Genomic DNA, 27,251 nt, shown 5'->3' on the forward strand with positions numbered 1-27,251 from the left:
ATCCGACCAATCAGAAAGCGAAGCCTGAAGGAACCAATCAGCAAAAGGGAGTGGGCAGAGGCGACCGGAAGACCGTTTGCTTTCAATGCTTTCAATGTGGGTCCGGGTTACCAACTGTCACTTCCAAGTTGTTCGTTATTGGATTCGTTTCACTTAGTTCTAAACCTAGACGTTTCATTTCGGAGGCTTCAGCTTGTCCTTTATTAGTTAAAAAGAAAATTTTTCCTAGAGGGATTTCGTGTCTATTAGGAAACTGACCCACCCACATTACCCACGAGGCACCGCGAACGGACTCCTACAGTTTTTCCCAGAGTTCCTTGCGTCTGTCGCAATCGTTGAAGACGTCGGAGCCAAAATGGCGACCGGGACAGGCAGTGAGTATCGGAGCAGCTTTTATGGTCAAGGCCTTTGTAGAGTCCAGACTAGGCATTCCATTTCTCAGGCACGAAAGGAGCGGAAGGAGTGGGTTGTTAGAGAGCGCAAAATTCAGAGACCTGCCTTTCACGTCGCTTTCAGGACCACCACCTGGGGTTTAACAGTGGTGGGAGGAATCGGAAGCTGGTGAAAAACAGCCTAGGAAGCCTTTGTGTGCTAGACGCTCTCTGGGGTAAAACATAAAGGCAGTATGAAGTGGCCAGCGACTCATTTGTTTATCTAACCGGGCTGTGAGAAGCAGTCGAAATGATTATCTGCGGATGTAGGCGTCTCCTGACACCGGGGGAAACGCGTCTCGTGTATTTCAGCCATTTTTTCAGGTTCACCAACGAACTGTTTTATACCCGACGATTGGGGGGAGGGGCTGAAATGTAAACAACTTTATGCAAAAGAGGTGGGCAGTAGGAGCCGGTGGCCGATTGGAATCTTGGGAAATACGCCCGAGTTCAAACAGTTTTAAAACTTTTTTTTTTTTTTAATGAGAACCTTATTTTAACGTAACACTGCCAGTTTCTTTATTTCTTTTTTTTTTTTTTTCTTTTGGAAGCAGAACACCTTGAAGCTATGGCATTTAAACACAATGTTCTATAAATGTGTATTCAATGAAAGCACCCTGGTCAATAATGGTAATATTTCATTGGAATGGTGAAAACTTAAGATTTGGTGATTATAATTGATGGTAGTAGTTCACATTGTTCGAACTAACTTGAGATTTATTTGAGACAGGGTTTTATTGTGTGACTGATCCTGGCTGACCTGGAACACACTATGCAGACCAGGCTAGCCTCACAGAAATCTGTCTGCTTCTGCTTCCTAAGAACCAGAATTACCACTCCACAATCTGCCTGGGGTGTTAGTTTATATCAGACTTTTAGCTGTTCTGGGGCTCAGAACTAGCTCGGAGGTTGTTTCTGAGCTTTCTCTATTTCCAGAGCACAAGCTGCTGAGTACTGGCCCGACAGAACCATGGTCCATCCGAGAGAAGTTGTGTTTAGCATCTTCTGTTATGAGGAGTGGGGATCAGAACTGGTAAGGAATCTAAGATATCTGCTTTCTTGACCCGTTGGGCTGAGTATCTTTCTCTTTGTTCTTTTGTTTGTTTTTGTAATAGGCTTTCTCTGTGTAACCCTGGTTATCTTAGAATTTGTCCTGTAGACCAGGCTGGCCTGAACTCAGAATGCCTGCCTCTGCCTTCTTAGTACTGGAGTTAAAGACATATGGGATCAGGCTAGCCAGGACTAAGTATTTTTCACCTCAGTGTATTCCTTAAGTTAACCTTAAGCTTTATGTAGAGGTCAGCTTTACCAAAATACAAATCATAAAGCATAAAATGAGCCTACTGGCAGGGAAAATAGTGGTGGTTTCTTCTACTTTCACAAATTTGTGCAGCCGTTCCTGCAATTTAAGAAGTTTCTTTAATCTTTAAGTCTGGCTAGCTAGATAGCTCAGAGTTTAAAAGCATTGGTTGCTTTTCCAGAGGTTGAGTTCAATTCCCAGAAACCACATGGTGTCTCACAACCATTTGAGATGGGATCTGACGCCCTCTTCTGGTGTGTGTGAAGATAGCAACAGTTCTCATATACATACAATAAGAAAGTCTACATTTACCACTCCCTCTCTCCCCTGAGCAGTCTCCTTTTCCTAGACTTGGCTCTCCTTTAGGTATAATATGTAGTCTTCTGGGACCAGCTTTTTAGTCGGTTAACATAGCACTCTTCAAGGTTTATTCACATGTAACATATGAATACTTCTTTTCTAGTATTGGCCAGATGAAAGCATGAACCCAGCATCCCTCCCATACCCATGGAGACTGAGTCCCAGCACCTTGAGGGGTAAAGATGGTGGTGGCTCAGTTCCTTTACATAAGATCCCATGTTTGCATATAACCAACACCTGTCCTCCCGAATACTCCAGATTATCTCTGGAGTATATTACCTAATGCAATGAAATAGCATGTGAATGGTTTAGGGCAGAGGAACCTGTGGGTGGTGACACTTTGGTAAACCTCTGTCTAGAAAAATATTTACATTATAATTCATAATGGTAGCAAAAGTATAATTATGAAGTAGCAACAAAAATAATGTTATGATTGGGGGTCACCACAGCATGAGAAACTGTAAAAGGGGACGAAGCTTTAGGAAGATTGAAATCACTGGTTTAGGGCGTACAAGTACAGATCGCTTTTTGGTTTTGGACATAGCTGTAATGTCCCAGGCTGAGGAAATCCAAGAATGCACATCTCCTGGCTATGGACAGTCAACTACATATTCATTACCTGACATTTGGACTGCCACCTTGGGACAGAATTAGGTCTTCATATGGTAGTTCTAGGTTTCTTTCTTTCTTTTTTTTTTTTTTTGAGGAACTGCCAAACCATTTTCTTTATTATTTCAAAAATTCAGTATGTTTATCTGTGTATTGGGGTTATTTGGGCATATCAGTGCAGAACCCCTTGGGAGCCAGAAAAGGACATCAGATCCCCTGGAGTTGTAGGCAGTTATGAAACATCTGACTGACATGGGTTTCTAGAACAGATTTGGACTCTATGTGGAAGCAGCAAAATGTGCTCTCAACCCCTGAGTCATTTCTTTATCCCTCCAAATTTTGGGGAGTACAGGTGTTGAGAGTGGAACTCAGAATTTGGTGCATGCTGGGTAAAGATTCTACCATCTATTTTTTTAAATTTCTTGCTTCTCACTGTAGATCCAACTGGCCTCCAACTCACAGAGATCCTTCTACTGTCTTGTAAGTGCTAGGATTAAAGGCATGTGCCACCATGCTCAGCAAAAAAAAAGGATAGCCCAGACAAGTTCAGACCTTTGTTGGTGGTGATTGTTTCCTTCCTTCCTCCCTTCCTCCCTTCCTCCCTTCCTCCCTCCCTCCCTCCCTTCCTCCTTTCCTCCCTTCCTTCCTTCTTCCCTCCCTCCTTCCCTTCCTTCCTTCCTTCCTTCTTTCCTTCTCCTTCATTCCTTTCTTTTCTGACTGTCCTGGAACTCACTATGTAGATAGACCAGGCTGGCCTCATATTCAGATCTTCCTGACTCTGCCTCCTGAGCACTATGACTGGCTCAAACCTTTATTTCTTTTAGTTAAGCTAGCTTCAAACTCCCTATGTAGCCTAGGATGACCTTAAACTCCTGGTGTTTCCTTTACCTCCTAAATACTGTGATTACTGGCATATACCTTGAGTCCCAGTTTTCATAGTATACATCAAACCTTGGTTTCATGCATGCTAGGCAGGTACTCCGCTAACTATAGCCCCATCCTCTCCAGTTTCTTTTTTTGCTTCACTGTATTTCTTTATTTTTATAGTAGCTATACTAGAAGTCATCTCATTTTCTTTTATGCTTACTGTATGATTGCATGTGTGTATGTATACTACAGTGGGGCCAGGCGTCAGAAGACAGCTTGCAGGATTTTCCACCTTGTGGGTTTATAGGGATCAAAGTCAGATCTTCAGACTTGGAGACAAGTGACTATCAGCTGAGGAATTTGTGTGTGTGTGCGTGTGTGTGTAGTGTAGGTAGGTAGGTAGGTAGTCCAGGCTGGCCTAGATCTCTGATTTCCCCTTTTTAGCCTTCTAACCTGGAATTAAAAATGTGAGCCATCTCATCTAGTTGTTTATTGTTTTGGGTTTTTGTTTTTTGTTTCTCTGTGTAGCCCTGGCTGTCCTGGAACTCACTATGTAGACCAGGCTGGCCTCAAACTCAAAGATCCACCTCCCTCCCTCCCTAAATGCTAGGAATAAAGGTGTGCAACAACGCTGCCTGGCATCCTTGACGTTGTTTTGTATGCATTTCTCTGATGAACTGTGTATGGGAACGAAGAAATAAAGCTTCACAGATGTGAAAAGCAAAGCTGTGAAAACAAGGTTTTGAGAAATGCATCTGGGGGTCAGGATGCCTATGACAAACTTGTGACCCTTCTGAGAGATACATCTGACGTCAGGGTGCCCCGAAAGATGATAAAGTTTTGATGATCAAGATATTGAGGCAATTCTGACTAAGCTGATTAAGATAAAACAATAACAACTGTTCTGGGAAAGACCCCCTACCCCTCCCTGTGGTAAATTCCGAGAACAACCACAAGATGTCATCCTGACCCTCCCCAACACCCAGTTCACCCCCCCTCTAAAAGACGTGCCAACTTAGCTCTTTCCCAGTTGACTCTCCAAGGCCAGGTGTAGGGCTGGGTGAGGAAAGCATCTAACTGAGCCAAGAACAGCCCCTTGGGCAGGCCAGCCAATACCTGACCAGATCCTTTGTCCTGTGTACTGCCAATGAGAAAAGGCCAGCTAACCCTGTTGCTGAAGTCTGCTCTCTGTTGTGTGCTTTTTGGGTTCGAGGTTCCCTCTCCCTGCGTGAATGAGCAACCCCATGTACGTGGATTAAAAACTTATACCCTCATGCTGTTGCAGCAGTAACTCTGTCAATCTGTGCTCTGTGAGTGGCACTCCTGAGGTATGGCCACTATGGGGTCTTTCAACAGTAATATCTTTCCGTGTGGTTCCTGGAAACTCAGGTTGTAGGGCTTTTAGAACAAGGTAAGCTATCTTGCTGGACCTGATTCTCTTTTCTTTTTTTCTCTCTTTTTGTAAGAGCATTTTATATCTGTATGGGCATTGCATATCTGTAGAGAAATTTCTGATTTTGGGGGGGGGTTCATTTTTGGTTTGGTCAAATTTCTTCAGTAATTGCATTGTATTTTTTTGAATATTCTGGATCCTAATCCTTTGACTTTCTCCTTTTTGTATATTATCTTTATATAAAGATATATATATTCTTTTATATATATATATTAAAATATATTTTTAAAAGAAACGCTTTTTTTTCTTTTCTTTTTCTTTTCTTTTTTTTTTTTTTTCTGAGCTGGGGACCGAACCCAGGGCCTTGCACTTGCTAGGCAAGCGCTCTACCACTGAGCTAAATCCCCAACCCCAAAAGAAACACTTTTAATCACTTGTTTTACTTTGTGATGTGTATGCGCTTTGCTCGATTATATGTCTAACATCTGTGTAGGCTAGAAGAGGATGCATGATCCCGAGAACTGGAGTTACAGATGGTTTTGAGCTACCATCTGAGTACTGAGAATTGAACCTAGGTCCTTTGGAAGAGGAGCCAATGATCTTAAACACTAGCTTATCTTTCCAACCTGTCTTTATATACTTTTTTTGATTGGTATTGTTTACAGCACAAAAGTTTTGAAGATTTTTTTTTTTTTTTTTTTTTGGATACATTGTCTTGGTTGTCTGACTGTCTGGAACTCAACTGTATAGACCAGGCTGGCCTTGAACTCACAGACCTGCCTGCCAAACCTCAACCTCCCATGTGCTGGGATTAAAGGCATGAGCTGCCAGGCCCAGCCAAAAGTTGATACCACTTGGTTTCTTCTGTTACTTTGCTTGAGAGTCAGCTAGTAAGATATGTTTTGCCTTGTTGTTTGCTTGTTGGTTTTTACTACTAAAATTTATGTTTTAAAAAGATGTATCTATTTATTTATTTATTATATATGGGTGCATTGTAGCTTTCTTGAGACACACCAGAAGAGGGCATCAGATCCCATTACAGATGGTTGTGAGCCACCATGTGGTTGCTGGGATTTGAACTCAGGACGTCTGGAGGAGCAGTCAGTACTCTTAACCACTGAGCTATCTCTCCAGCCCTAAAAATTTTTTCTTAAACATCATTATTTTGTGTGTATCAGTCAGTGTTTTGCCTGCATGTATGTATGTACCATGTGCTTTTCTGGTGCCTTTGGAGGTCAGAAGTCATTGGATCCTCAGAGACTGGGACTTTACAGGTAGTTGTGAGTTACTGTGAATGCTGGGAATTAGGCCTGGGTTATCTACAAAAGCAACAAGTTCTCTTAACCAGGGAGCTGACTCTCCAGCCCATACTTTTGTTTTTAACATACTGTTTTGGGTATGAAGGTCAGAGGACATCTTTGTGGGGTTAGTGTTTTTCCTTGGGTTCCTGGGATCAAACTCAGATTATAAGGCTTTTAGAACAGGCAACTTTATCTGATCTTACTGGCCCTAATTTTTTTCTTTCTTTTTGCAAGAACATTTTTATTATTTTAAACGTGTGTGTGTGTGTGTGTGTGTGTGTGTGTGTAAATGCAGGTGCTTTTGGAGGTCAGAAGCAATGGATCCCTATGGAGCTGTTGCATGCCACCTTGTACTGGGAACTGAATTGAGGTCCTCTGCAACAGCGTTGCATCGTCTTAATCAATAAGTGATCTCTCTAATCCATTTTTGTTCTTACAACAGTCTGGCTCTATAGTCCTTGCTATAACTTACCATGTAGCTGACTTTGACTACTTCCCGGAGGTTAGAATTACAGCCATACTCCATACAGAATACCACTACTCTGCCTGGTATTTATTAAAGGCAGGACCATAATCACACAGAATAGCCTCAGACTCACAGTTGCTAGGATTATAGGTGTACACCGCCATTCCCAGCCAACCTTTCAATTTTCTTAAACCCTTATAATCAAATAGTTTCTTTCTGAGACAGATTTTCATGGGTTTTTGGTTTGTTTGTTTGTTTTAAAGACAGTGTCTGAATATGTGTCTTGAACTCATTCTTGGCCCAGCTTGACCTAGAAATCTTAGTGGTTCTTCATTGTGGAACAGAACTTGTGAGTCAAGGATAGTCTTGAATTTGATCCTCCTGTCATACCCAGCTCAAATATAAAGTAAAATCTATAGCTAGTGTGGTGTCTCACACCTTTCCCAACTAGAAATGGGGAGATAAGAGGATCAGGAATTCTAGTGTAGCCCGAATTACATGAGACATTTCCTTAAGAAAGAAAACAAAACCAAAAAAGCAAACGATAGGCCAGAGATAAAGGTCGGTTGGTAGAGTATTTACCTAATATCCTTAAGCCTCTGGGTAAACTAAACTGGATGTTAACGTGCGTTTCTGGAATCTTAGCTTATAAGAGGACATAGAGGCAGGGATTCAGAAGTTCTAGGTCAGGGTAGCCTGGATAACATGAGACTCTGACCAAACACAACAAAACCTCATAAATTTTAACTACTGTTTATAAAATTTCAGCACCAGTCAAAATTTTTTCTGCAACTTCTGCCTTTGTGTGTATAGGTGTTTTGAGACTATTGCTCTGGCTGACCTAGAACTTACCTTGTAAACTAGACTAGCCTTGAGTAGTCTTCCTGCTTGTGCTTCCAGAGTGCTGGGATGGCAGGTGTACATCTCCATACCTGGTCAACTGTTAAATTTTTCAAACAACTTTCTAGAGATATTTCTGCCTTTAAAAACAATCCAATCCAGGGCTGGAGAGATGGTTCAGCGGTTAAGAGTACCCGACTATTCTTCTAGAGGTCCTGAGTTCAATTCCCAGCAACCACATGGTGGCTCACAACCATCTGTAAAGAGATCTGATGCCCTCTTCTGGTGTATCTGATGACAGCTACAGTGTACTTATATCTAATAAATAAATAAATCTAAAAAAAAAAAAAATCAAATCTGGTGGGGTTTTTTCCTCCCTCCCAAATATAGTTGATATTCAACAATTCAAAAAGAAGGCATCATTGTAGCTTAAATTGTTTTATATTTTAATATTTAATAGTATCACATATTTCAGTCATAAAATTTGGGGATCACTGAGTCCTTTACTTGAAGCAATATATGTCTCCACTGAAATATCTTTTGTTGGTTTAAAGGTTTGGCTTTTGTTACTAGCTTCCAAATCTCTATGTAGATCCAACCCATGTGATCGTGACCTCAAGATTTTATCTGTCTGCTGATTGTTGGGATTATTTGTATGCACTGACATAGTTAGATAACATTTAATTATGCAAAGTTGTGCAAAGATTGACTCTTCTAATTTGGTGGCTATGACTTACTTGTCTTTGTTTGTGTTGTTACTTTTCCCCCCATTAATTAACTAACTTATTCACAGTTGCAGCCCTCACACCTGTTCCCAGTCTTTTCCACATGAACCTTCAACCCATCCCATCCTCCCTTTCACCTCTGAGAAGGGGAACCTGCATCTCAAGTCACTGCAGGACTAGGTACATTTCTCCCACTGAGGCCAGACAAGACAGCCCAGTTAGGGGAGCAGGGTCCACATTAGGCAACAGAGTCAGGATAAGCCCTCGCCCCATTTGTTGGGGAACTTGCGTGAAGCTTTTTGGTTGGTGGTGTTGTTACTTTGATATGGTCTAGTGTTTATAGTTTTTCCTGTCAGGAAGATAGTGAAGGTGTTTAATATATTTAAAGAGCCTGTTGATAGAAATGCTCTTGGGGGATTGGTTTGTTTGGTTTATTTTGACATAGGGTTTTACTTTGTTGCCTTGACTGCCTGGCTGGCCCTGTAGACCAATACCAATACTCAGGTGATTTTTGGGCAAGGGTTGTGGGTTGGGGGATATGGCAATGAATACAAGGTCTTGTTTAGTTCTGGCTAGTCTGATACTCATTATGTAGCTCAGGATAGCCTCAAACTTCTGATAGTTCTCCTGTCTAGCTCTCCTGTTTGTTAGAATCATAAATATATATTGTACGTAGTCAAAAAAAATGCTTAAAAACAGCTGAGCATGGTGGTTCATTCTTTTAATCCTTGCCTGCAGGATTCTGAGGCAACTGGATCTTTGTAAGTTGAAGACCAGCCTGGCCTACAAAAGGAGTTCCAGGCCAGCCAGGGCTGTTCCATCTTTTTAAAAAAAAGAAAAAAATAATAATTAAGTGTTACTAAAGGTATTTGAATACAGTTTCACACTGAGGGTTTAGAGAGAAAGGGATTATTCAGAAGGAAAAGTGAGAGCGGGGTGTAGGCTTCACAAAAAGCAGCCCTAAAAGGAAGAGATATTAAGGATCGGTGCTGGGTTCTCCCAGGGGATGACGGAAAAGCTCATTTTAGAGTTCATTAAAGATTTAACATTGCATTTTTATTTATTGTGTATCTATGTGTATATTGCTGTATGCAAACCATTTTGGGTGGTGTGGAGGTTGGAGAAGAAATGTAGGAGTCGATGCTCCTACCCTGAGATACAGTAGGTTGTAGGATCTAGGGTGGAGTTAGGGTCAGGCTTGGCAGCAAATGTCTTACCCACTGGGCCATTTCACCAGCCCCTGCATTGCTTTTTAAATAGTTGTGTTGGTTTCCAACGTCAGGTACTCCACAACTAGAGGTATAGCTGTGGGGGAGCACTTCCCTAGTGCGTGAGTGAACCTCTGAAAAGTAGGTAGATAGAGTTAATAAAGGAAAGGCATTCTAATACTTCTTAGTAGCAATTCTTTATTCTATGTGATCTGTAAACTTTGAGTTCAGTGTACCTCAAGGCTTTTCTCATTTTGTAGGGTATCAGTTAGCAGAGCAATCAAGCCCTTTGCTGAACCTGGCCGTCCTCCAGACTGGTTCTCTCAAAAAGTAAGTTACTAATCAGATTTTCTTTTATACTCACTGGAATATGAAATTGGTTAATTATCAGGTTTTGTCTTGTTGCTTACAAGGTTTTCTATATCATGAAGGGGAAAATAACTTATAATGCTATAAGCTGGGTGTATTGGTACATGCCTGTAATTCTAGCAGTTGGGAGCTAGGCAGGAGCATGTCAACATGTGTGAGACTAGCCTGGTTTACATGCTGAATTTCAAGCCAACCAGGGCTACATAACAAAACCCAGCTTCAAGAAAACTGAAGGAGAGCTGGAAAGATAGGTGGCTCAGCGATTAAGAGCACTGACTGCTCTTCCAGAGTCCTGAGTCCAATTCCCAGCAACCATATCCATCTGAAATGGAATCCGATGCACCCTTCTGGTGTGTCTGAAGACAGCTACTATGCGTGCGTGCGAGTAAAATCTTTAAAAGAAAAGAAAACCAAAGGAAATCATGGCTGGGGGAGTGTGTCTCTGTAGTTAAATAAAGTTTGGCTGTACAGAGACTGGAGTCTGGATCCTTCCACCCACTTACCATGCCAAGAAGCCACGGCAGCCCACCAGTTACAGCCCAGTTGTAGTGACTGGAACGCAGAGGCAGTGAGTAATCCTTGGGGCAAGCTGGTGGTCTAGACTAGTTGAAACAATACGCTCCAGTTTCTGTAAGAGACCCTACTTAAAAGAATGAGGTAAAGACTGTTTGAGGAAGACTCCAGACTTCACACACAAGTACCTGCACTAACACATGTGTATGAACATGAGAAAACATATAAACAACATTTTTTTTTTAAAGTAGAAGCTAGGGAGATGACTCAGCAGTTAAGAGCACTGACTGCCTTTCAGAGGACCTGGGTTCAATTCTCAGCACCCACATAGCAGTTCACAACTGTCTACAACTCCAGTTCTAGGGAATCTGACACCCTCACACATGCAGACAAAATACAAATGCACATAAATTTTTTTTATTATTTTAATTAGTTTTACATAGTTTCTGGGAGTCCAGTGCCCTTCTCTGGTCTCTGGGGGCACCTGAAGGCAGATGGTGCACATAAATTCATGCAGGCATAGGTACAAAGACATAAAAAATAAAATTTTAATTTAACAAAATTTAAACTTAATAAGTAAAATATTTTTTAAAAAAAATGCCCCCTTTTTTTTTTTTTTTAAATTTAGTAGTAGTTTTGTGTGTGCGTGTATCAAGGTCAGAGGATAGCTTTCAGGAATCAGTTTTCTCTTATCCTGGTTTCTGGGAATTGAGTTCAAGTTGTGTCTCATAGCAAATACTTTTTTACTCATTGAGCCATTTTACCAGTCCCAGACACACAGTGAGTCCTTTGAAGTAGGGTTTCACTATGTTTCCCTGGTGGTCATAGAACTCACTGTGTAAACCAGGCTAACCTTGAATTCAAAGATCCTTTGCCTCTGCCTCCCACCATGACCAACTAAACTTCACAATCTTAAATAGCTTTCTTCACTGAGTCTTGTTATTCTGTTGTTGAAACCTCTTTCCGAGCTTGCTTATCACATTTTTCTTCTTTCCTTTCTTTTATAGCATTGTGCTTCTCAGTATTCTGAGCTCTTAGAGACTACTGAGACTCCAAAGTGAGTATAAACAGTTTGGTTGGGAAGTGTTCACTGTGGAAATAAATCTTATTGGGTGAGAAAAGGATAGCAGATGTTATTTATGATTAAATGGTAGAAAAAGCTCAAAGAATACAAGTGGAAACAAATGTCCTCTTAAATTTGTATTTATTGTTTGATTTTCCACAGACGAAAACGGGGTGAAAAGGGAGAAGTGGTAGAAACTGTTGAAGATGTTATTGTTCGCAAACTGACTGCTGAGAGAGTTGAGGAACTGAAGAAAGTCATAAAGGAGACACAGGAGAGATACAGGTAGTTATTGGGTGATTTGGGAGTGGCGTTGGAAAGACATAGAAGGCTTACTTCTGGTACACACAAGATTAAGTTGGTGTTTGTGGGTGACAGGGTCTTACTGTATGTCCTGGCTGGCCTGATCTCTTATCTATAGATTAAGCTGGAGATCCATCATCCTCTGTGGTGGCAGATGCTTTTAATCCTAATAGTTAGGAGGCAGAGGCAGGAAGATCTCTTGAGTTCAAAACCAACCTGGTCCTCAGAGTGAGTTTTAGGACAGTCAGAGCTACACAGATAAACCCTGTCTCAAAAGACCAAAAAGAAAAAGAGAGAGAGAAATCGAGTTAAAATGCTGGGTGCATGGTGTGTCTATAGCAGCTACTCAGGAGTTTAAAATCAAAAGGTTCCTTGATACCACAAGTAAGAAGCTCTAAATGTGGGTTACAGTCAGTGGTGACTACACAGCTCAGTGGCAGACATGAAAGGGACTGTGCTTCAGTCAGGTGGAAGGAGAGAACCTGTGACTTCATGTGCTGTGGAATGTGTCCGCCTGTACTTGTATGCACATACACACCAATAAATTAATAAAAGGGTGTGGTGGCTCATGCTTGTCCCAACATTTAGGAGACCAAAACAGGGAAAGTTCTGTAAGTGTGAGCCCGGCTTGAGCTACAGAGGAAGACCCTGTCTTAAAAACACAGAGATTTTACAAACTAAGATTGTGAAGAGAACTGCTCTCTGCCTCTTTGTTTCTATAGGCGTCTGAAAAGAGATGCAGAACTAATTCAAGCCGGGCACATGGACAGCAGACTGGATGAGCTCTGCAGTGACATTGCAATGTAGGTTTCATCTGTGTCTGTCAGAGCGCCGTTTCCTAGTGCATTGGGAACTGTGGAGAGAGCCAGAGCTGGTGGACATACTCAACTCTGTTCCTTTTTTAGGAAAAAGAAATTGGAGGAGGAAGAGGCTGAAGTAAAAAGGAAGGCCACAGATGCTGCGTACCAGGGTGAGCTGCATTTAGTTTAGTGCTTCTATTAGTTAACACGTGACCATGTGGTTCTGCATGCTAATGACAGTTGGCTGTGTGGTTAGCTGTGATGGCCTCTGCACAGTGGAAACTTAGCTGTTGAATGCTTTCTAATGTATAATCTACTATACTAGCTGATGTTTACTTGCAAAATGTATCATGCCCCTCCTTTTTCCCCAAAACATTCTTTTTGTTTTTCTGCTAGGGATTGAACTGAGGGTCTTGTACATGCCTGCTCAAGTTAGAGCTGCAGGTGGCATTAGATAAGCAAGCTTTTATTATCAGAAGGAAGGCCACTGTACTGGATGGCTTTCACAAGTGTCAGAAGCTGACACCTATTCGTTCTTTCATCTTCGTATTTTTCATTAACTAGTTTTGTCATGTCCCGTGTTTTCCCAGTCGTAGACTATGGTTCAAGCCCACTCTATTAGGCTCCTGACTGATCGCTAAATTGTAAGGCAGTTAAAACTTTACCTGCTCTCTCTAACGTTTGAGTGATTTTCAGTCTATGGAGCACACTGGCAGGGAACAGGAAATACCTGCAGATTTATTGTGTGTGTGTGTGCACAGAAATTTCATAAAGTGTCCCTCCCGGTGAGGGTGGAGCCCAGTAGTACACCCTCGCCTAGCACGCATGAGACTTGGTCTCTAGCACAACAAACAACTACAGAGAACGGAACCATTCCTGTTCTCTTTTCTACCAGAATAAACCATCTTTTATGTTCAAGAAGAAATACTTCAAAAAATGAGGTCTCTCATACTCTCTAGGTCTACAGTTTACTTATAGGACTCACACACATGGTAATGGTAGACTGAACAAAATTTACTGTTTTATTTTTTATTCTCTTTATATATATATTTTTTTTTTTTCTTTTCAAGATAGGGTTTCTCTGAGCCCTGGCAGCTGTCCTGAATCCACTTTATAGACCAGGCTGGCCTCCAACTCAAAGAGCCACTTGTCTCTGCCTCCCAAGTACGCCGTCGCCACCCAGCTTTCATTTTCTTCTTTTTTTTTTTTTTTTTCCTTTGTTTGGAAGTGGAAGCACAGCTTAAGTGTGATTGGTATGTGTGGACAAGTTGTAAACGTCCATTCTCTCCTACCAAGTGGTTTCCTGAAATTGGCCTTAGATCATCAGTCTTCATAGCAAGAACCTTTACCACTGAACCATCTTATTAACCTTAATTAAGGTTCTAGGACTCAGAGGCCAATAGAAGGTCAAACGTGGAGTGAGGTGGTACACAGCCTTATTCCTAACATTTGGAAGGTTAAGGCAAAAAGAAGGTTCAGGCCAGCTAGGAGGACTACATTGTGAGACCCCCCAAGACCCCTCCCCAAAAAAAAAAGGAAAGCCAGATATAGTGGTGCATACCTGTAATCCCAGGATTTGGGATTTGAATCCAGGAAGGAAGTGGGATCAAGAATTCCATCTCAGACAGCTTTGGGTGGTGAGGTAGGGGACAAACTTAAGTGTTAGCAACTGTAAGACAGACTACATGGTGTGAACCAATGAGGTCTTTTCCTTTTTTTTTTTTTTTTTCTTTTTTTTTTTTTCGTGGCTGGGGACTAAACCCAGGGCCTTGCGCTAGGTCCCCAGCTCTAAAAAAAAGAAAAAAAAACCATAATCTTCAGTTGCTGAAGAAGATATTGAGAAGTATGTAAACCATTTACTACAACAAGGACCTTTGAAATAGTTAAGTAGTTAATTTGTTTAGTGTGAGAGTTGCCCTTAGTTTTTAAACTAAAAAATATTTCTAATCACTACTTCAAGGTATAACAGTGGCTGGTTTCACTTATTTAGTCCTGAAGATTTCATCTGTTGCTCATGTTCTAGCTCGGCAAGCAGTGAAAACACCTCCTCGAAGGTTGCCAACTGTGATGGTCCGCTCCCCTATAGACTCCGCCTCCCCAGGAGGTGATTATCCACTTGGAGACTTGACTCCAACCACTATGGAAGAGGCTACCTCTGGAGTGAGTGTATTTGCATTTATTGCAATTGATTTGCAAAGGGACAATAGCCAGCAGAGAGCTGAATAATAGGAAACCACACTTTTTGCCTAAAGCAACTTCTCTTGGTCAAAATGCTAAAGACTTAGTTTCTTACACACTCTTCTAACATAAATGGACTGGAAAGTGTTGAGAATTCTGACTTGTTGAGAGATAGGTAAAAGACTATGTGAATTATTTGTCAATGTATTTAGTCTTATAAAATTTCTGATGAAGAAAGAGACCATTTCTTTATGAATATAAAAGTGTTATGGAGTTTAAGAATAACAGGTTGAATGGAATGATTGGGTTGTGGGTTAGAGTGAGTAGAAGAGAAAATACTGTGGGAAGGAAGAGTAGACGGTTTCTGGTCATTTCCATTCAGAACTAATAAAACAATAGACACACTAACCTGTCCAGATTAGTAGGGAACCTTCCATAGTTTGAAAAGTCAGATAAAGGCTCTCTGTTGTCTCTTAGGTAACCCCTGGGACTTTGCCGAGTACCCCAGTCACCTCGTTTCCTGGGATTCCTGACACCCTTCCTCCAGGCTCTGCACCCTTAGAAGCCCCCATGACCCCAGTAACAGATGATTCACCCCAGAAAAAGATGCTTGGACAGAAAGCAACTCCACCCCCCTCCCCTCTGCTGTCAGAGCTCTTGAAGAAGGGCAGCCTCCTGCCTACTAGCCCCAGACTGGTATGGAGACTTCTGTGGGTGTTTGAGAGCTGTGGTGATTTAGTACTTGGAAGGGAATGCCTGGGCCCTAAAATAAGACTTGGGGGAAAAAAAAAACAGCAACCTAAAAAAGAAAAAGAAAAAAGAAAACAGGAAAAAAATATCCTAGTTAAAGGTTAACTTAAAAAAATGCATTAAGTTGATCTGAATGATAAGTCATTGTGGTTTTCTTCCCCTAGAGAACTCTTGACACTTAAGTTCTGAACATTATAGTTTAGAATTTCCCTTCTATCTTGAATTATTTTCTGTGGATACTAGGTTTTAGTTTCAAGAGGTTTGGTTGACTTCTGGAGTGTGGTTTTTTGTTTTGTTTTGGGGAAAGCAGTAATGAGAGAGCTTGAGAATAGCCTTGGCCTCTTTTCTTCCCCTAGGTGAATGAGAGTGAAATGCCCGTGCCCTCTGGCCATCTGAGCAGCACAGGGGTTCTCCTGGAGGTAGGCGGGGTTCTTCCCATGATCCATGGTGGGGACATACAGCCAGCAACCAGTGCGGTGGCAGCCTCCCCCGCTGCCTCAGGTAAGTCACTTGTCTGTGCTCTTCAGGCTTTGTACACAGAACCAATTGCAGTTTTCAGACTTTGTTTTGGAGATAGTTTTCTATTAAACAATGTAGTATTTGAGATTATTGATCCATTGCATGTGTAAAATATTGATAGCTCTACCACATATAGGTGATGATCAAAGAAACAGTAAAGTTCCTAGTGAAGGTGTTTCTTTGTGTCTTGCAAAATGTGGAAATTTGCCAAAGGTCTGTCAGATGATAAAATAAGGAAGGAGGTTTAGGACTGGAGATTTGGGCTTGAATCTTGTGTCTTCCATACTATTTGATCTCATGACTTTGAATAGATAACTATTGAGACTCTCCTATTTTATTAATGTTGACAATATATTAGTGCTTATAAATTTATGGAAAGATGCTAGAGACCCTGGAGATTATAAAGTAAGGGTAAGAGATTTAGAACCCAAAACCTAGTTTGAACCTCAGATCTGCAACATTTATTGGTTTTGTTACGTTGGAGAGGCATCCTAACTCTTGAGACTCGGTTTTCTTTTTTTACTGATGGTGGCATATGTACTTCACAGGGATGTGTTAAAAATTAAATAACAGAAAATGTGAAGCAAAAATAGTAATAACATAAACAGTAGAGATGGGTATTTGATTAATATTTTGAGCTTGGGTGGTATCGGTATACAGTGTGCTGAATCTCAGCAGAAGTGGCAGGGGGTTTTCCTCCCCTTTTTTTGTGTGTTTTTGTTTTTGTCTTTTTGCTTGTTTGTTTGGTTTTTGGGGACAAGGTCTTGATGTGGACCTCAAGCTCTTCAGGATTTTGCTCTGTAGTCATTGACCTCTCCTTCTTCAGCCTCTTGCCTGTCGGACCAGTGGTTTTATTTTATGGTCAGTACTGCTTCTTTTTGTTCAGAGAAAATGACCACCCATCTTTAGTATGTACAGTGTATACTGGCACTTGGGTTCGTTCCTATCTTGGAAGATCTTAGGTAATGTTAAAGAAAGGAGGGGTGTAAGTGATATCTTATTCAACACAGAATTTACTTTTGTTCTTTGAAAAAATTCTTAATTAAGTCCTAGAGTGGCTGTTGCTTCTTGTTCATGTGCTGTCTTCCCTCATTTTGTGTACTTCTTTATCTGTCAGGTGCTCCCACTCTTTCCCGGCTTTTAGAAGCTGGTCCCACACAGTTCACCACTCCTCTTCCTTCCTTCACTACTGTTGCCAGTGAGCCTCCAGTTAAGCTTGTGCCACCCCCTGTAGAGTCTGTGTCCCAGGCTACCATTGTCATGATGCCTGCGCTGCCAGCACCGTCCTCTGCTCCGGCTGTCTCCACTCCTGAAAGTGTAGCTCCAGGTGCGTCCCTGACCCTGCGCCCTGAGCAGCCACTGGACCAAACTTTAGAGAAAGATGGCCAAGACCATGACCTCCCATTAGATCGATCCCTCTGTTCTCCTTGACTTGGACCATCTTTATCCTTAGGAAACAGGGATGGAAGTGGGTGTGTCTGTGGTTGGGTGGGGCAGGTTAAGTGCAGAAACATAAGCAGGCTTGAGACTGCATTCTCACTTTACTTTGTAAATGAGACGAGGGAGGAGAACACATGGGCAGAAGTAAGTTTTTGACCTTAGTGTCTACAGTTCTGGTATGGTCTCTGGGTGGTCACTTAGTACTGGATAAGCTTCTAAGTTGCCTTTTCTTTTTGTTCATCAGTGAGCCAGCCTGAGCCCTGTGTTCCCCTGGAAGCCGTGGGGGATCCACAGACTGTGACTGTTTCCATGGATAGCAGTGAAATCTCCATGATCATTAATTCCATCAAAGAAGAGTGTTTCCGCTCAGGAGTAGCAGAGGCTCCTGGTGGATCAAAGGCTCCAAGCATAGATGGGAAGGAAGATTTAGATCTGGCTGAAAAGATGGATATTGCTGTGTCTTACACAGGTGAAGAGTTGGACTTTGAAACAGTTGGAGACATCATTGCCATCATTGAGGACAAGGTAACTAGCAAAATCCTAAACAGTCTCCTGGGTACCACTCTTCTTGTCTTTGTCTTTCTGCTTTCTCATCTTTGTGGTCTGATGCTCTACTTCCCTTCCTTCCACTGCCCTTACCTGTCCCCACAAAGGGGAAGGGTAGAAAGCCGCTGCGGACACAGCATCTCACTCTGAGCTGTTAGACCGCACGACTTGGCCTTTCCTGTATTCTCAACAACTTGTATATTGTGGGGCAGGTGGATGACCACCCTGAAGTGCTGGATGTGGCAGCTGTAGAAGCAGCATTATCGTTCTGTGAAGAAAATGATGATCCTCAGTCCCTGCCTGGCCCTTGGGAGCACCCTATCCAGCAGGAGCGGGACAAGCCAGTGCCTCTTCCAGCACCAGAGATGACAGTCAAACAAGAGAGGCTGGACTTCGAGGAGTCAGAAACCAAAGGGATCCATGAACTGGTGGACATCAGGGATTCGGGTGTTGAGATTAAGGTGGAACCTACAGAGCCAGAGCCAGGCATGTCTGGGGCTGAGATCGGAGCTGGAGTTGGTCCAGTCCCAGGTTTGGAGCCACCAGAACTCAGGAGTCAAGACTTAGATGAGGAACCTAGAAGTTCTGCAGCTGGAGAGATGGGTGAGGCAGACGGTTCCAGTGGGAAAGGCGAGGAAAGGCCACTTCCGGCTGTGAAGACCGAGGTATTGAACACAGTTGGGCTGGGGAGAAAGGGGGCCGGGCTGGGACTTAGGCAGGAAGTAAGAGCTTGGATGCTTGAATTCCTGAGTTCCGCCATGTGGCACACACCCAAAGCCACAGGCCGTGATCAGTGCCGTGTTGGCCCTGTCCTTCTGCAGTAAGCTTTAAGATGGGAGACGGGTAGGCATTGGGTTTCTTCTGTGGTCTCATCGACACTGGAGAATAGAAGTGTGGGAGCTTTAGCGGTTTGTCGGTAACTAGGGCACTTACTCTTTTTTGGTCTTCAGGCGTCCCCTGAAAGCATGTTGTCTCCATCACATGGCTCAAATCCTATTGAAGATCCTTTACAGGCAGAGACTCAACACAAGTTTGAAATGTCAGGTAAGTAAAGGACAGGAAGTTTGAACTGTATCTAACTTGAGTTCTTTTCCTTTGACTTCTCAGGGATTGTGGGTTGTGGGCAAGTAGAGGAGGTAGGACAGGACAGCCTGGAAAGAAAGGAGAGCTGCAGGGGAGACTCGTGGTCCGTAGGAAGGGGAAGGCTAAGGTGCAAAATCATCAGGCAGTCTCTCTCTCCTCTGCAGACTCATTGAAAGAAGAATCAGGGACTATTTTTGGAAGCCAGATAAAGGTATTTCAGACTCTTTTTATTCTTCTTGCCATGTGATTAGATTTTCCCACAGTACTACCTTTTTAAATGAATTTTAGAAATTCATAAATTCATTTCTTTATCTTCTGGTAAAACTGGTAAGAAGTTACATGAAGAAAAGCCGTAGTGGCCATTCTGACCTACTGGGAGTACTAGAGCAATATGTGCTTCCCCTGTGAGAGTTGTAAAGATCACGGAGTCCTTTCTGTTTGTAATGCAAGAGAAGTTATGATACATCCAGAATAAAATCGAGTGACTAGAGGTGCCAGGCAGAGCATAGGGGAGTAGATTATAATTTAGACTATGGAAAGAGAATAATCTGGTGTTATTTTAGAATTACTAAAGTAGTAGTAACAAATTTAAAGTAATGTGAGGTGAGCTTGCTCCATCAGAAAAGACATGAAATAAAACTATTTTTGGTGACTTTGTATCCAGGGTCAGAGTTCCTTTCAAGAGCAAGGGGAAAGAAGGAACGCCTCTTAGCTTAGTCTTAAGTAAGTAGCTTTTTTTTTTTTTCCTTCCTTTCAAAAAGATCCTGGGCGTTATTCTTTGTCCAGGTTCTAAATTATGTTACCTGACTCAGTCAGTTAAGTAGAGGGTAGTATAAGTGATAGGGGGCTCAGCCACAAATCAGCGTGAGGCCATTTCTAGAGCTGACCTAACCCCACACGATGTCATTTCATAATGCCTTGCTGGGGGCTTTGCTTGCATTTGCTGACTGATGCACCTTCTATCTAAGGATGCTCCAGGTGAGGAAGAGGAGGAGGATGGAGTCAGTGAAGCAGCCAGCCTGGAGGAGCCTAAGGAGGAGGATCAAGGCGAAGGCTATTTGTCTGAGATGGATAACGAGCCCCCTGTGAGCGAAAGTGATGATGGCTTTAGTATACATAATGCCACACTGCAGTCACACACTCTGGCCGACTCCATCCCGAGCAGCCCCGCCTCCTCCCAGTTGTGAGTGTCTGAGTCTTCCTCCCTTTTTGATTTTTAGGTGGGCTTATGTACTCCATCCAGGCTGCTGAGTGCTGAGATTACGGACATACCCCTACACCCCACCGTCCGTCCGTCCGTCCATCTGCGTGTGTGTGTGTGTGTGTGTGTGTGCAAACTCTCACACGAAGCACCCAGTGCACACCCCCCCACTCCCACCCCACCCCGCACTGAACCCAGGACCCCTTGAATGGTAGGCAGGCAAGCATTATACTGTAGAGCCTTGGAACAAATAAGAGAAACAGGACTTATTTTCCTTGTGCTTAGTAGCACTCTTGTATCTATTTCAGTTCCGTGTGCAGTGAAGATCAAGAAGCAATTCAGGCTCAGAAAATATGGAAGAAAGCCATCATGCTTGTATGGAGAGCTGCAGCCAATCATAGGTGAGCAGACATTGCCAGCTCCTCGCTGTTAGCTTAGGAAATTATTTGAGTAGGCTGTGACAGCTTATGATGGTGTTGATTCTTAGTACCTTCTGCTACATGAAGTAAATGCTCTCCTTTTGCTTCTGGAGAATAAATCAATAATAAACCTGTTCTTTTTTGTACAGGTATGCCAATGTGTTCCTGCAACCTGTCACAGATGACATAGCTCCTGGCTACCACAGCATTGTACAGAGGTAAGCCATCGTCTGTCACACCTGGCTTACAATTTATTAGACTTAAGTGAATTTTTGCCTTAGGTAGTACATTTAAAGTAAAGGTGGGTTTTTTCGTGTTTGTTTTGTTTTTTGTTGGTGGTGTTTTGTTTTGAGACAGGGTTTCACTATATATAGCCTGGTTGGTCTGGAAAACTCTATAGAACAAGCTAGCCTCAAACTCACAGAAAGTAATTTCTACTTCTGCCTCCCAAGTGCTGAGTTTGTTAGAGGCTCCGATTGCAGTGGCTGTATTATCATTAAAAGTGAATTAACACCTGTCATTACTTTTCTTGATGCCCATTACGCAGATTGACTTTTTGGGGAGTTGAGTACATGCTAATTTTATAATGGACTGATGTTTAAATCTTGGTACTGAAGGTATATATGAACAGGACTGTATAGTAATACTAGATTTGGAAATTCAGGTTAATCCTCCTTTCCATGGCCAATTACCCTTTTTATTTACTTATTTAGGCCTATGGATTTGTCAACTATAAAGAAAAACATTGAAAACGGACTGATCCGCAGCACAGCCGAGTTTCAGCGTGATATCATGCTGATGTTCCAGAATGCTGTTATGTATAATAGCTCAGACCATGATGTCTACCACATGGCAGTAGAGATGCAGAGAGATGTCTTGGAACAGATCCAGGTACATTGATGCTCATTTCTGTTCGGTAAGGATGAAATGCAGGGAAGAATTGATGACTTTTACTTGTAATAGGCATCAGGAACATTGGTCAATGTTCTTTCTTATTGAAGTTGTGTAGATTTGATTGGTTTGATGGAAGAATTATGATACAAATTCTGTCTTGGGCTGAAGAGATGGCTCAGAGGTTAAGAGCACTGACTGCTCTTCCAGAGGTCCTGAGTTCAATTCCCAGCAACCACATGGTGGCTCACAACCATCTGTAATGGGATCTGATGCCCTCTTCTGGTGTGTCTAAAGACAGCTACAGTGTGCTTATATATAATAAATGAATAAAATCTTTTTTTTTAAAATTATTATCTTTCTTGGGCAAATGAATTCAGCTTTTGAAGGTTTTTGTTGTTGCTACTGCTCTCGTTGGTAAGGATCTAATAAACTAGTGCTTCACAAGGCTGCACAAATGTGGTACCTCTGAGCTATATCACATCCCTACCATACCCAGTTTATTCATGTTAGGAATCAGGCCCAGGGTTTCATGTATGCTAGACTAGCACCATTCCTAAACTATAGACTAGCACCATTGCTAAACTATATCTACCCCTCTTTGAAGTTTTTTAAATCAGTGTATAAAGGGTTAAGTTTGTCAAGTGACCTTAATTGCTAAAGGCTCTTTGGCTTATTTTAAAGTTACCTTTTCTGTTCTAGATTCTTTAGGAATAACTAAAATTCTTATAGTAAGCCAAAAAGAATTGCAGAGTACTATATAAGTTCTGTTCATCAAATGTGAAGTGTGGTAATTCTTTCCTAATGGTTTGAATCTTTATGACCTCCCATTTTTCTTTTCCCTATAGCAATTCTTGGCCACACAGTTGATTATGCAAACATCTGAGTCTGGAATCAGTGCTAAAAGTCTCCGGGGGAGAGACTCTACCCGAAAACAAGATGCTTCAGAGAAGGTGAGCAGACCAAAGTAAAGTTCAAACCCCTAGAGATCCTTAATTGACTCTAATGCTGCTAGCCTTCTGAGAGCCAGTGGTGTGCACGTAGATGTTAGAATGGTGGTGGCTTGCTTCTGTCTAACCGTCTGCTATGACTGAGAGGCCCAGTTACGTGGGAGATAGTTTGAGCTGAATGAGTGAATTATTAATCCTCTAGGTGGGGGATGGATTAGCTCACAGCAGTTGGCTGCTAGATATGGCTAGATGGCTGTGGGATCTTTCCTCTTTGTCTTGAGTTTTAAATTTTGTCTTTGTCCTGTGTGGATGGTGCTTTGTCTCTGTGCTTAGGTTTGGGGTGCTTGTGGCTGAGAGTTTCTGTGGAACCTGATCAGTATTTGTTTGTCCTCTAACAGGACAGTGTCCCCATGGGCTCTCCTGCCTTCCTTCTCTCTCTGTTTGTAAGTATTGAATGGCTGCAAGCAGCGATGTTGCCAGAGAGATTCTCAGCTCTGCTGGGCCTGGGTGGCTATGGGAAATCCGACGTGCAGACTGTGGCAGTGTCTTGAAATTCTTTTTATCCACTGAGTTGGAAGCTCTTTGTCTTGTGCATTCTGGTCTCTGCTGTGTGAGTGTGGAGGGGGTTTGGGAGGGGTGACTTTTAAGATCACAGGATTAAAATATGAAATGATCTTGGGGTAGAAACTAGGATGCACCTGCTCCTCATTTCTTGCTTCCACCTTTTACCAATTCTTAACTTACAAATGGAAGACAGCTCAGAGTAGCAAGGGCAGGTGAGATGACGCAGTGGATACAGGCACTTGCCACGGTATTCTGCTAGCCTGAATTTGACCCCCCAGAACCCCACTGAAGACAGAACACTCCACAGAGTTGTCCTCTGAATTCCATATGTGCACCGTGGCATGTGTGCTCCTACACATACATACAATAATAGTAATTAAAAAAAATTTTTTAAGATCTCAATAATAGTGACCACCAGCTACAACAATAGCTTGTGGATTATAGATCTAGCCCAAAGGCTTTTATTCTTTTATTCCATGGGTTAAATGACTGACCTTGTTCATGGTAGAGCAATGAAGTGAGGAAAAGAACTTGCTCAAATACAATACGGTTCTAAGATCATTGCATAACCTTTGAGGGCCTTATTTTTCTCATCTATGAGATAGAAGTACTTGTGAGTTGAGAAGCAGGAGAATCGATGCATACCTAGTATACAGAGTAAGACCTTGTCTCAAAAGAAAGCAGGAGGGAATGAATACTAGAGAGGTGACTCAGAAGTTAAGAATGCTTGCTGCTTGGAGAGGATCTGGGTTGGGTTTCCAGTAACCATCTGGTGGCTTACAACTGCCTGTACTCCAGTTAAGGAATTTGCAGCCCTTTTCTGGCCCTCACAGGCACTGTACACTTGTGATGTACATATGCACATGTAGGTAAAACATCCATACATATAAAATGAAAACAAGTCTTTTAAAAAAAAGAATAATTAAAAAAAAAAAGTAAGATTGAGATGCCTGTCCAGCCTACCTCACAGGGATGTTGTGAGGGTAAAATAAGCTATGAAACTAACTTGAAAAAAATCATTAAAATCTTACACAAATGCAAGGTGTTATTTCTATTCTTACTGTTGGCTATTGGCAACTTTATGTTCTAAACTTTTTTTAATCCTTGCATATTGGAAATGCAAAACTGGTCTGGTCCAGCAAAAGCGTTCACTAGTTCATCTTCCTGTAGACCTGTACCACAAACAGAACACCGTGATCTCTATTCTTTCTTATTGGCCTGCAACAGTGACTCTGGAGCCTCATTCGAGTGGCTGGCTATTGCAAGGCCAGTTAATAGGATCTTTTTTCTATGGAAGACAGCAAGGTTTTGCACAAGAGGAAGGAGCTGGGCTGCAGGGAGAGAGCAGCAGATGGAATGAAGCCTGATTGTCCTGATGTCATGGAAAACAACTGTCAGGAGGTGCTAGGGAACTAGTGCCAGGGTCAGTCTGCAGGAAAGGCCTTTCTTGTAGGGACCATCAACTGGACAGGTATGTTAGCCAAGAACCTCACTATCCTGCCCTTTCTGCCTCTCCCACCTTCCATTCTCTCTACCTCTAACTTCACACAGTTGAGCCTGGGTGGGATGACTGATAGTCATTCTGTGGGACCCCAGGTGCACTTTGAGGACCTTGAAGAAAACACTCTCTTACAGTTCCACTCACAAAATACCAGTGTTCTTTTAGCTACTCTGTGGGAAAACAGGAAATCCCTTCCACCTCATCCCTTTGGTATTCTCTGCAGATTCTTTGCCCCAAGAAATCAAATTCCCAGCATTCCTGTTGTTCCTCGTCTCTTCCTATGTCAGCAGCTCGCTCACGTTTCCTTCCTTTCTTTGATGTTGTCTAGGATGGGGGAACCAGGGGACGCCGCTGTGCCATTGAAGCGGATATGAAGATGAAGAAGTGAGCGCCCGCCCTCTCTGAGCTGAGCCTGAAGTAGAAATAAGGTGTGGATAGCCTGAGCCCCGGGCTCAGTTCCACACTTGATCTTAGTCAAAAGGCTGAGGAGCAGTGAGTCCAGGCGGAGTTACGGAAGAGGAGGTCCCAGCCACATGACCTGAGTTGAGAAAATCTCTTTGCAGAGAGTTGGAGTAGCACAGTTGCCTGTTTTAGGGCAGAAATCATGGGCTGTGTTAATGCCCTAATGTGTAACTAGCAGATTGTAGCTAATTTGTACTGTCTTGTGAAGTGTACAGATTTTTTTTAAAATAATAATAAACCTGTGAAGTGTGTGTATATAACAATCAGAAGGAAAACTCTGGCCTTTGGTGTGTCCTTTGTGTTTGAGATGTGTTTTCTTTACCGTGATAACTGAGTGTATATGGGATAAGATTGTTAGAGCTCAGAAGTAGTCCATAAGCTGCCTGCTATGACTGACCGGAGGTAAGTAACCAAGACCAAAGCCGTAATTAGTGTTTTTAAAGGACTTAATTGTGAAAAAAGGACTGTTTGACTGCTTTCCGGAGTCGTCTTGAATGTTTGGGAAACATTAAGGTTTTCGGGTCTGGCTCTGTTTCTTGGGATTAGAGCATGGACAAAGGTAGCGGTCTGTCAGTCCTGTTTTAGGACAGTGCTGTCTTTGCCCATGCTCTCCGTGTTTCTAGAGGTAGAACGCCTGTCCAGCATTAATTTAGTTATTTGGAGGTGGAGTCTCCCTTTTTTGACAAGGCTAGCCTAGAGCTCAAAAATTTTCAATTTGAACTTTCAATTGCTTAGATTACAGATGTGTGCACCACACTGGCTGGGCCAAGAGTGCTTAAAAAACAAACAAACGCAAGGTTAATCTCTGAAGGTTATTAAGTTTGGGGTATGTGTTTTGGTACAATGGTGTAATGGTACAGCTCTTGGCTAGTTTCCTTGTCAATTACTGGGAGAAAGAAATTACTTGAAAACAACATGGAGACATCAATAGTCCCAGCACTTGGAAAACTGAGGCAAAAGGATGACTGACAGTTTGAAGCTAGCCTAGGCTACAGAGGGAGCCATTATCTCAAAACACTGTATTAGTGTGGCCTGCATGGTGTCTCAGTGGGTTCAGACACCTGCTAACATGCCTGACCGCCTGAGTCTGATCTCTGAAATCCACGTGGTGGGAGGAAAGAACTGATTCCTGCAAGGTGGACTCTGACCTCCCACGCATAGTGGCATGTGCATTCTCATATATATACATGTATGTGTGCACACACAAATGTAATTGAATTTTTTAAATGTGTTAATATGATCTCAGTTATTTTCTAATTTCTGTTATTAAATAAAAAATTGATTCAGTGGTGAAATGAACTATTATGAGCCTTTTTAAAAGTAAAGTGAATAGGGCATTCTTTAGTTCTTTATCTTGAGGAAAGGGGTTTAAGAAGATCCTTAAACCTAGATGATGTACATTTTTAATTCCAGGATTCCAGAGGCAGAGGCAGAGGCAGGTAATCTCTTTTGAGTTCCAGGGTAGCCAAGGCTACCTAGTGAGACCCTGTCACTTAAAAAAAGAATGCAAACTAAAGGATATGGTAGATCTTACTCCCTAGAGACAACTGCTGATGAAATTGAGGCTTGGGAAGAGGCTTAGAGTTTATAGAGGAAGCCTTGGAATTTGTCCCTAGCCCCTCATTCACCATTGTGACCCAAGCCTGCAATTCTGGCACTCAGCAGATAGATGGAGGATAAGTTCAAAGGAATATTGGCTACCCTAGCAAGATTTAGACCACAAGATACCCAAGACCCAGTTTGAAAATGTAAAGTTTGTTAAGCTAAGGGAGAAGTGAGTCTTTGCGGTAATAGAGGATTGTCAGTCCAGGAATTAGAATATGAAAAAAGACCAAAGCAGTCCACAAACTGACATGCGTTACAAATACCAGGGCACTGGAATTTGGAAAGCTCTAAGCATGGGGCTCACACTTTAATCCCAGCACTGCTGATGCAAAGGCAAGTGAATCTCCAGGCAAGTCGGCCTGGCCCGTGTAGTTCTAGACTAGCTAGGGCTGCATGTTTGAGACCATATCTAAAAAAAAAATAAGTAGGAATTGTTTGTGGATATAGTACATTAAAGGATAAATTTGTGGTTGGTAGAAAAGCTGATACAGGAGCTTACCAAGGTTGTGGGCAAAAATTAGGAGCCAATGAGAAGTACAGTTGAGACAGACACTCCACCTAGTGGTGGGAGCCGGGAAGCTGGGCATGCTGGTA

At 42.3% G+C, this 27,251-nt stretch overlaps 1 protein-coding gene across 2 annotated transcripts; it reads left to right on the forward strand.

Annotated features, from left to right (window-relative positions):
- Positions 1-145: 145 nt before the first annotated feature.
- On the forward strand, positions 146-26,347 carry Brd8 (bromodomain containing 8). 2 transcript variants are annotated; one of them, XM_032885530.1, is made up of 22 exons: positions 148-374; positions 1,368-1,464; positions 9,761-9,830; positions 11,390-11,439; positions 11,608-11,730; positions 12,471-12,551; positions 12,654-12,718; positions 14,572-14,708; positions 15,204-15,422; positions 15,833-15,977; positions 17,113-17,322; positions 17,680-17,960; positions 18,194-18,646; positions 18,932-19,025; positions 19,229-19,275; positions 20,033-20,247; positions 20,574-20,666; positions 20,834-20,902; positions 21,398-21,575; positions 22,424-22,528; positions 22,924-22,968; positions 24,919-25,344. In XM_032885530.1, exons 1-22 carry the CDS (start codon positions 356-358, stop codon positions 24,976-24,978), a joined length of 2,856 nt encoding a protein of 951 aa, XP_032741421.1. In that variant the 5' UTR covers positions 148-355; the 3' UTR covers positions 24,979-25,344. The 2 variants fall into 2 exon arrangements, with proteins under 2 accessions (XP_032741422.1, XP_032741421.1); XM_032885531.1 differs by lacking the exon at positions 22,924-22,968 and having other exon boundaries at positions 146-374; positions 24,919-26,347.
- The last annotated feature ends 904 nt before the right edge of the window (positions 26,348-27,251 follow it).

This window comes from Rattus rattus, chromosome 15, assembly GCF_011064425.1.
Source record: "Rattus rattus isolate New Zealand chromosome 15, Rrattus_CSIRO_v1, whole genome shotgun sequence".
Taxonomy (NCBI): Eukaryota; Metazoa; Chordata; class Mammalia; order Rodentia; family Muridae; genus Rattus; species Rattus rattus.

What these genes read in the sequence shown, in the direction of transcription:
- Brd8 (XM_032885530.1), top strand. An exon ending in CTCTGCAGTGACATTGCAAT is followed by an intron (nt 12,552 to 12,653) that starts GTAGGTTTCATC and finishes TTCCTTTTTTAG; the next exon opens with GAAAAAGAAATTGGAGGAGG. An exon ending in TTGCCATCATTGAGGACAAG is followed by an intron (nt 17,961 to 18,193) that starts GTAACTAGCAAA and finishes ATTGTGGGGCAG; the next exon opens with GTGGATGACCACCCTGAAGT.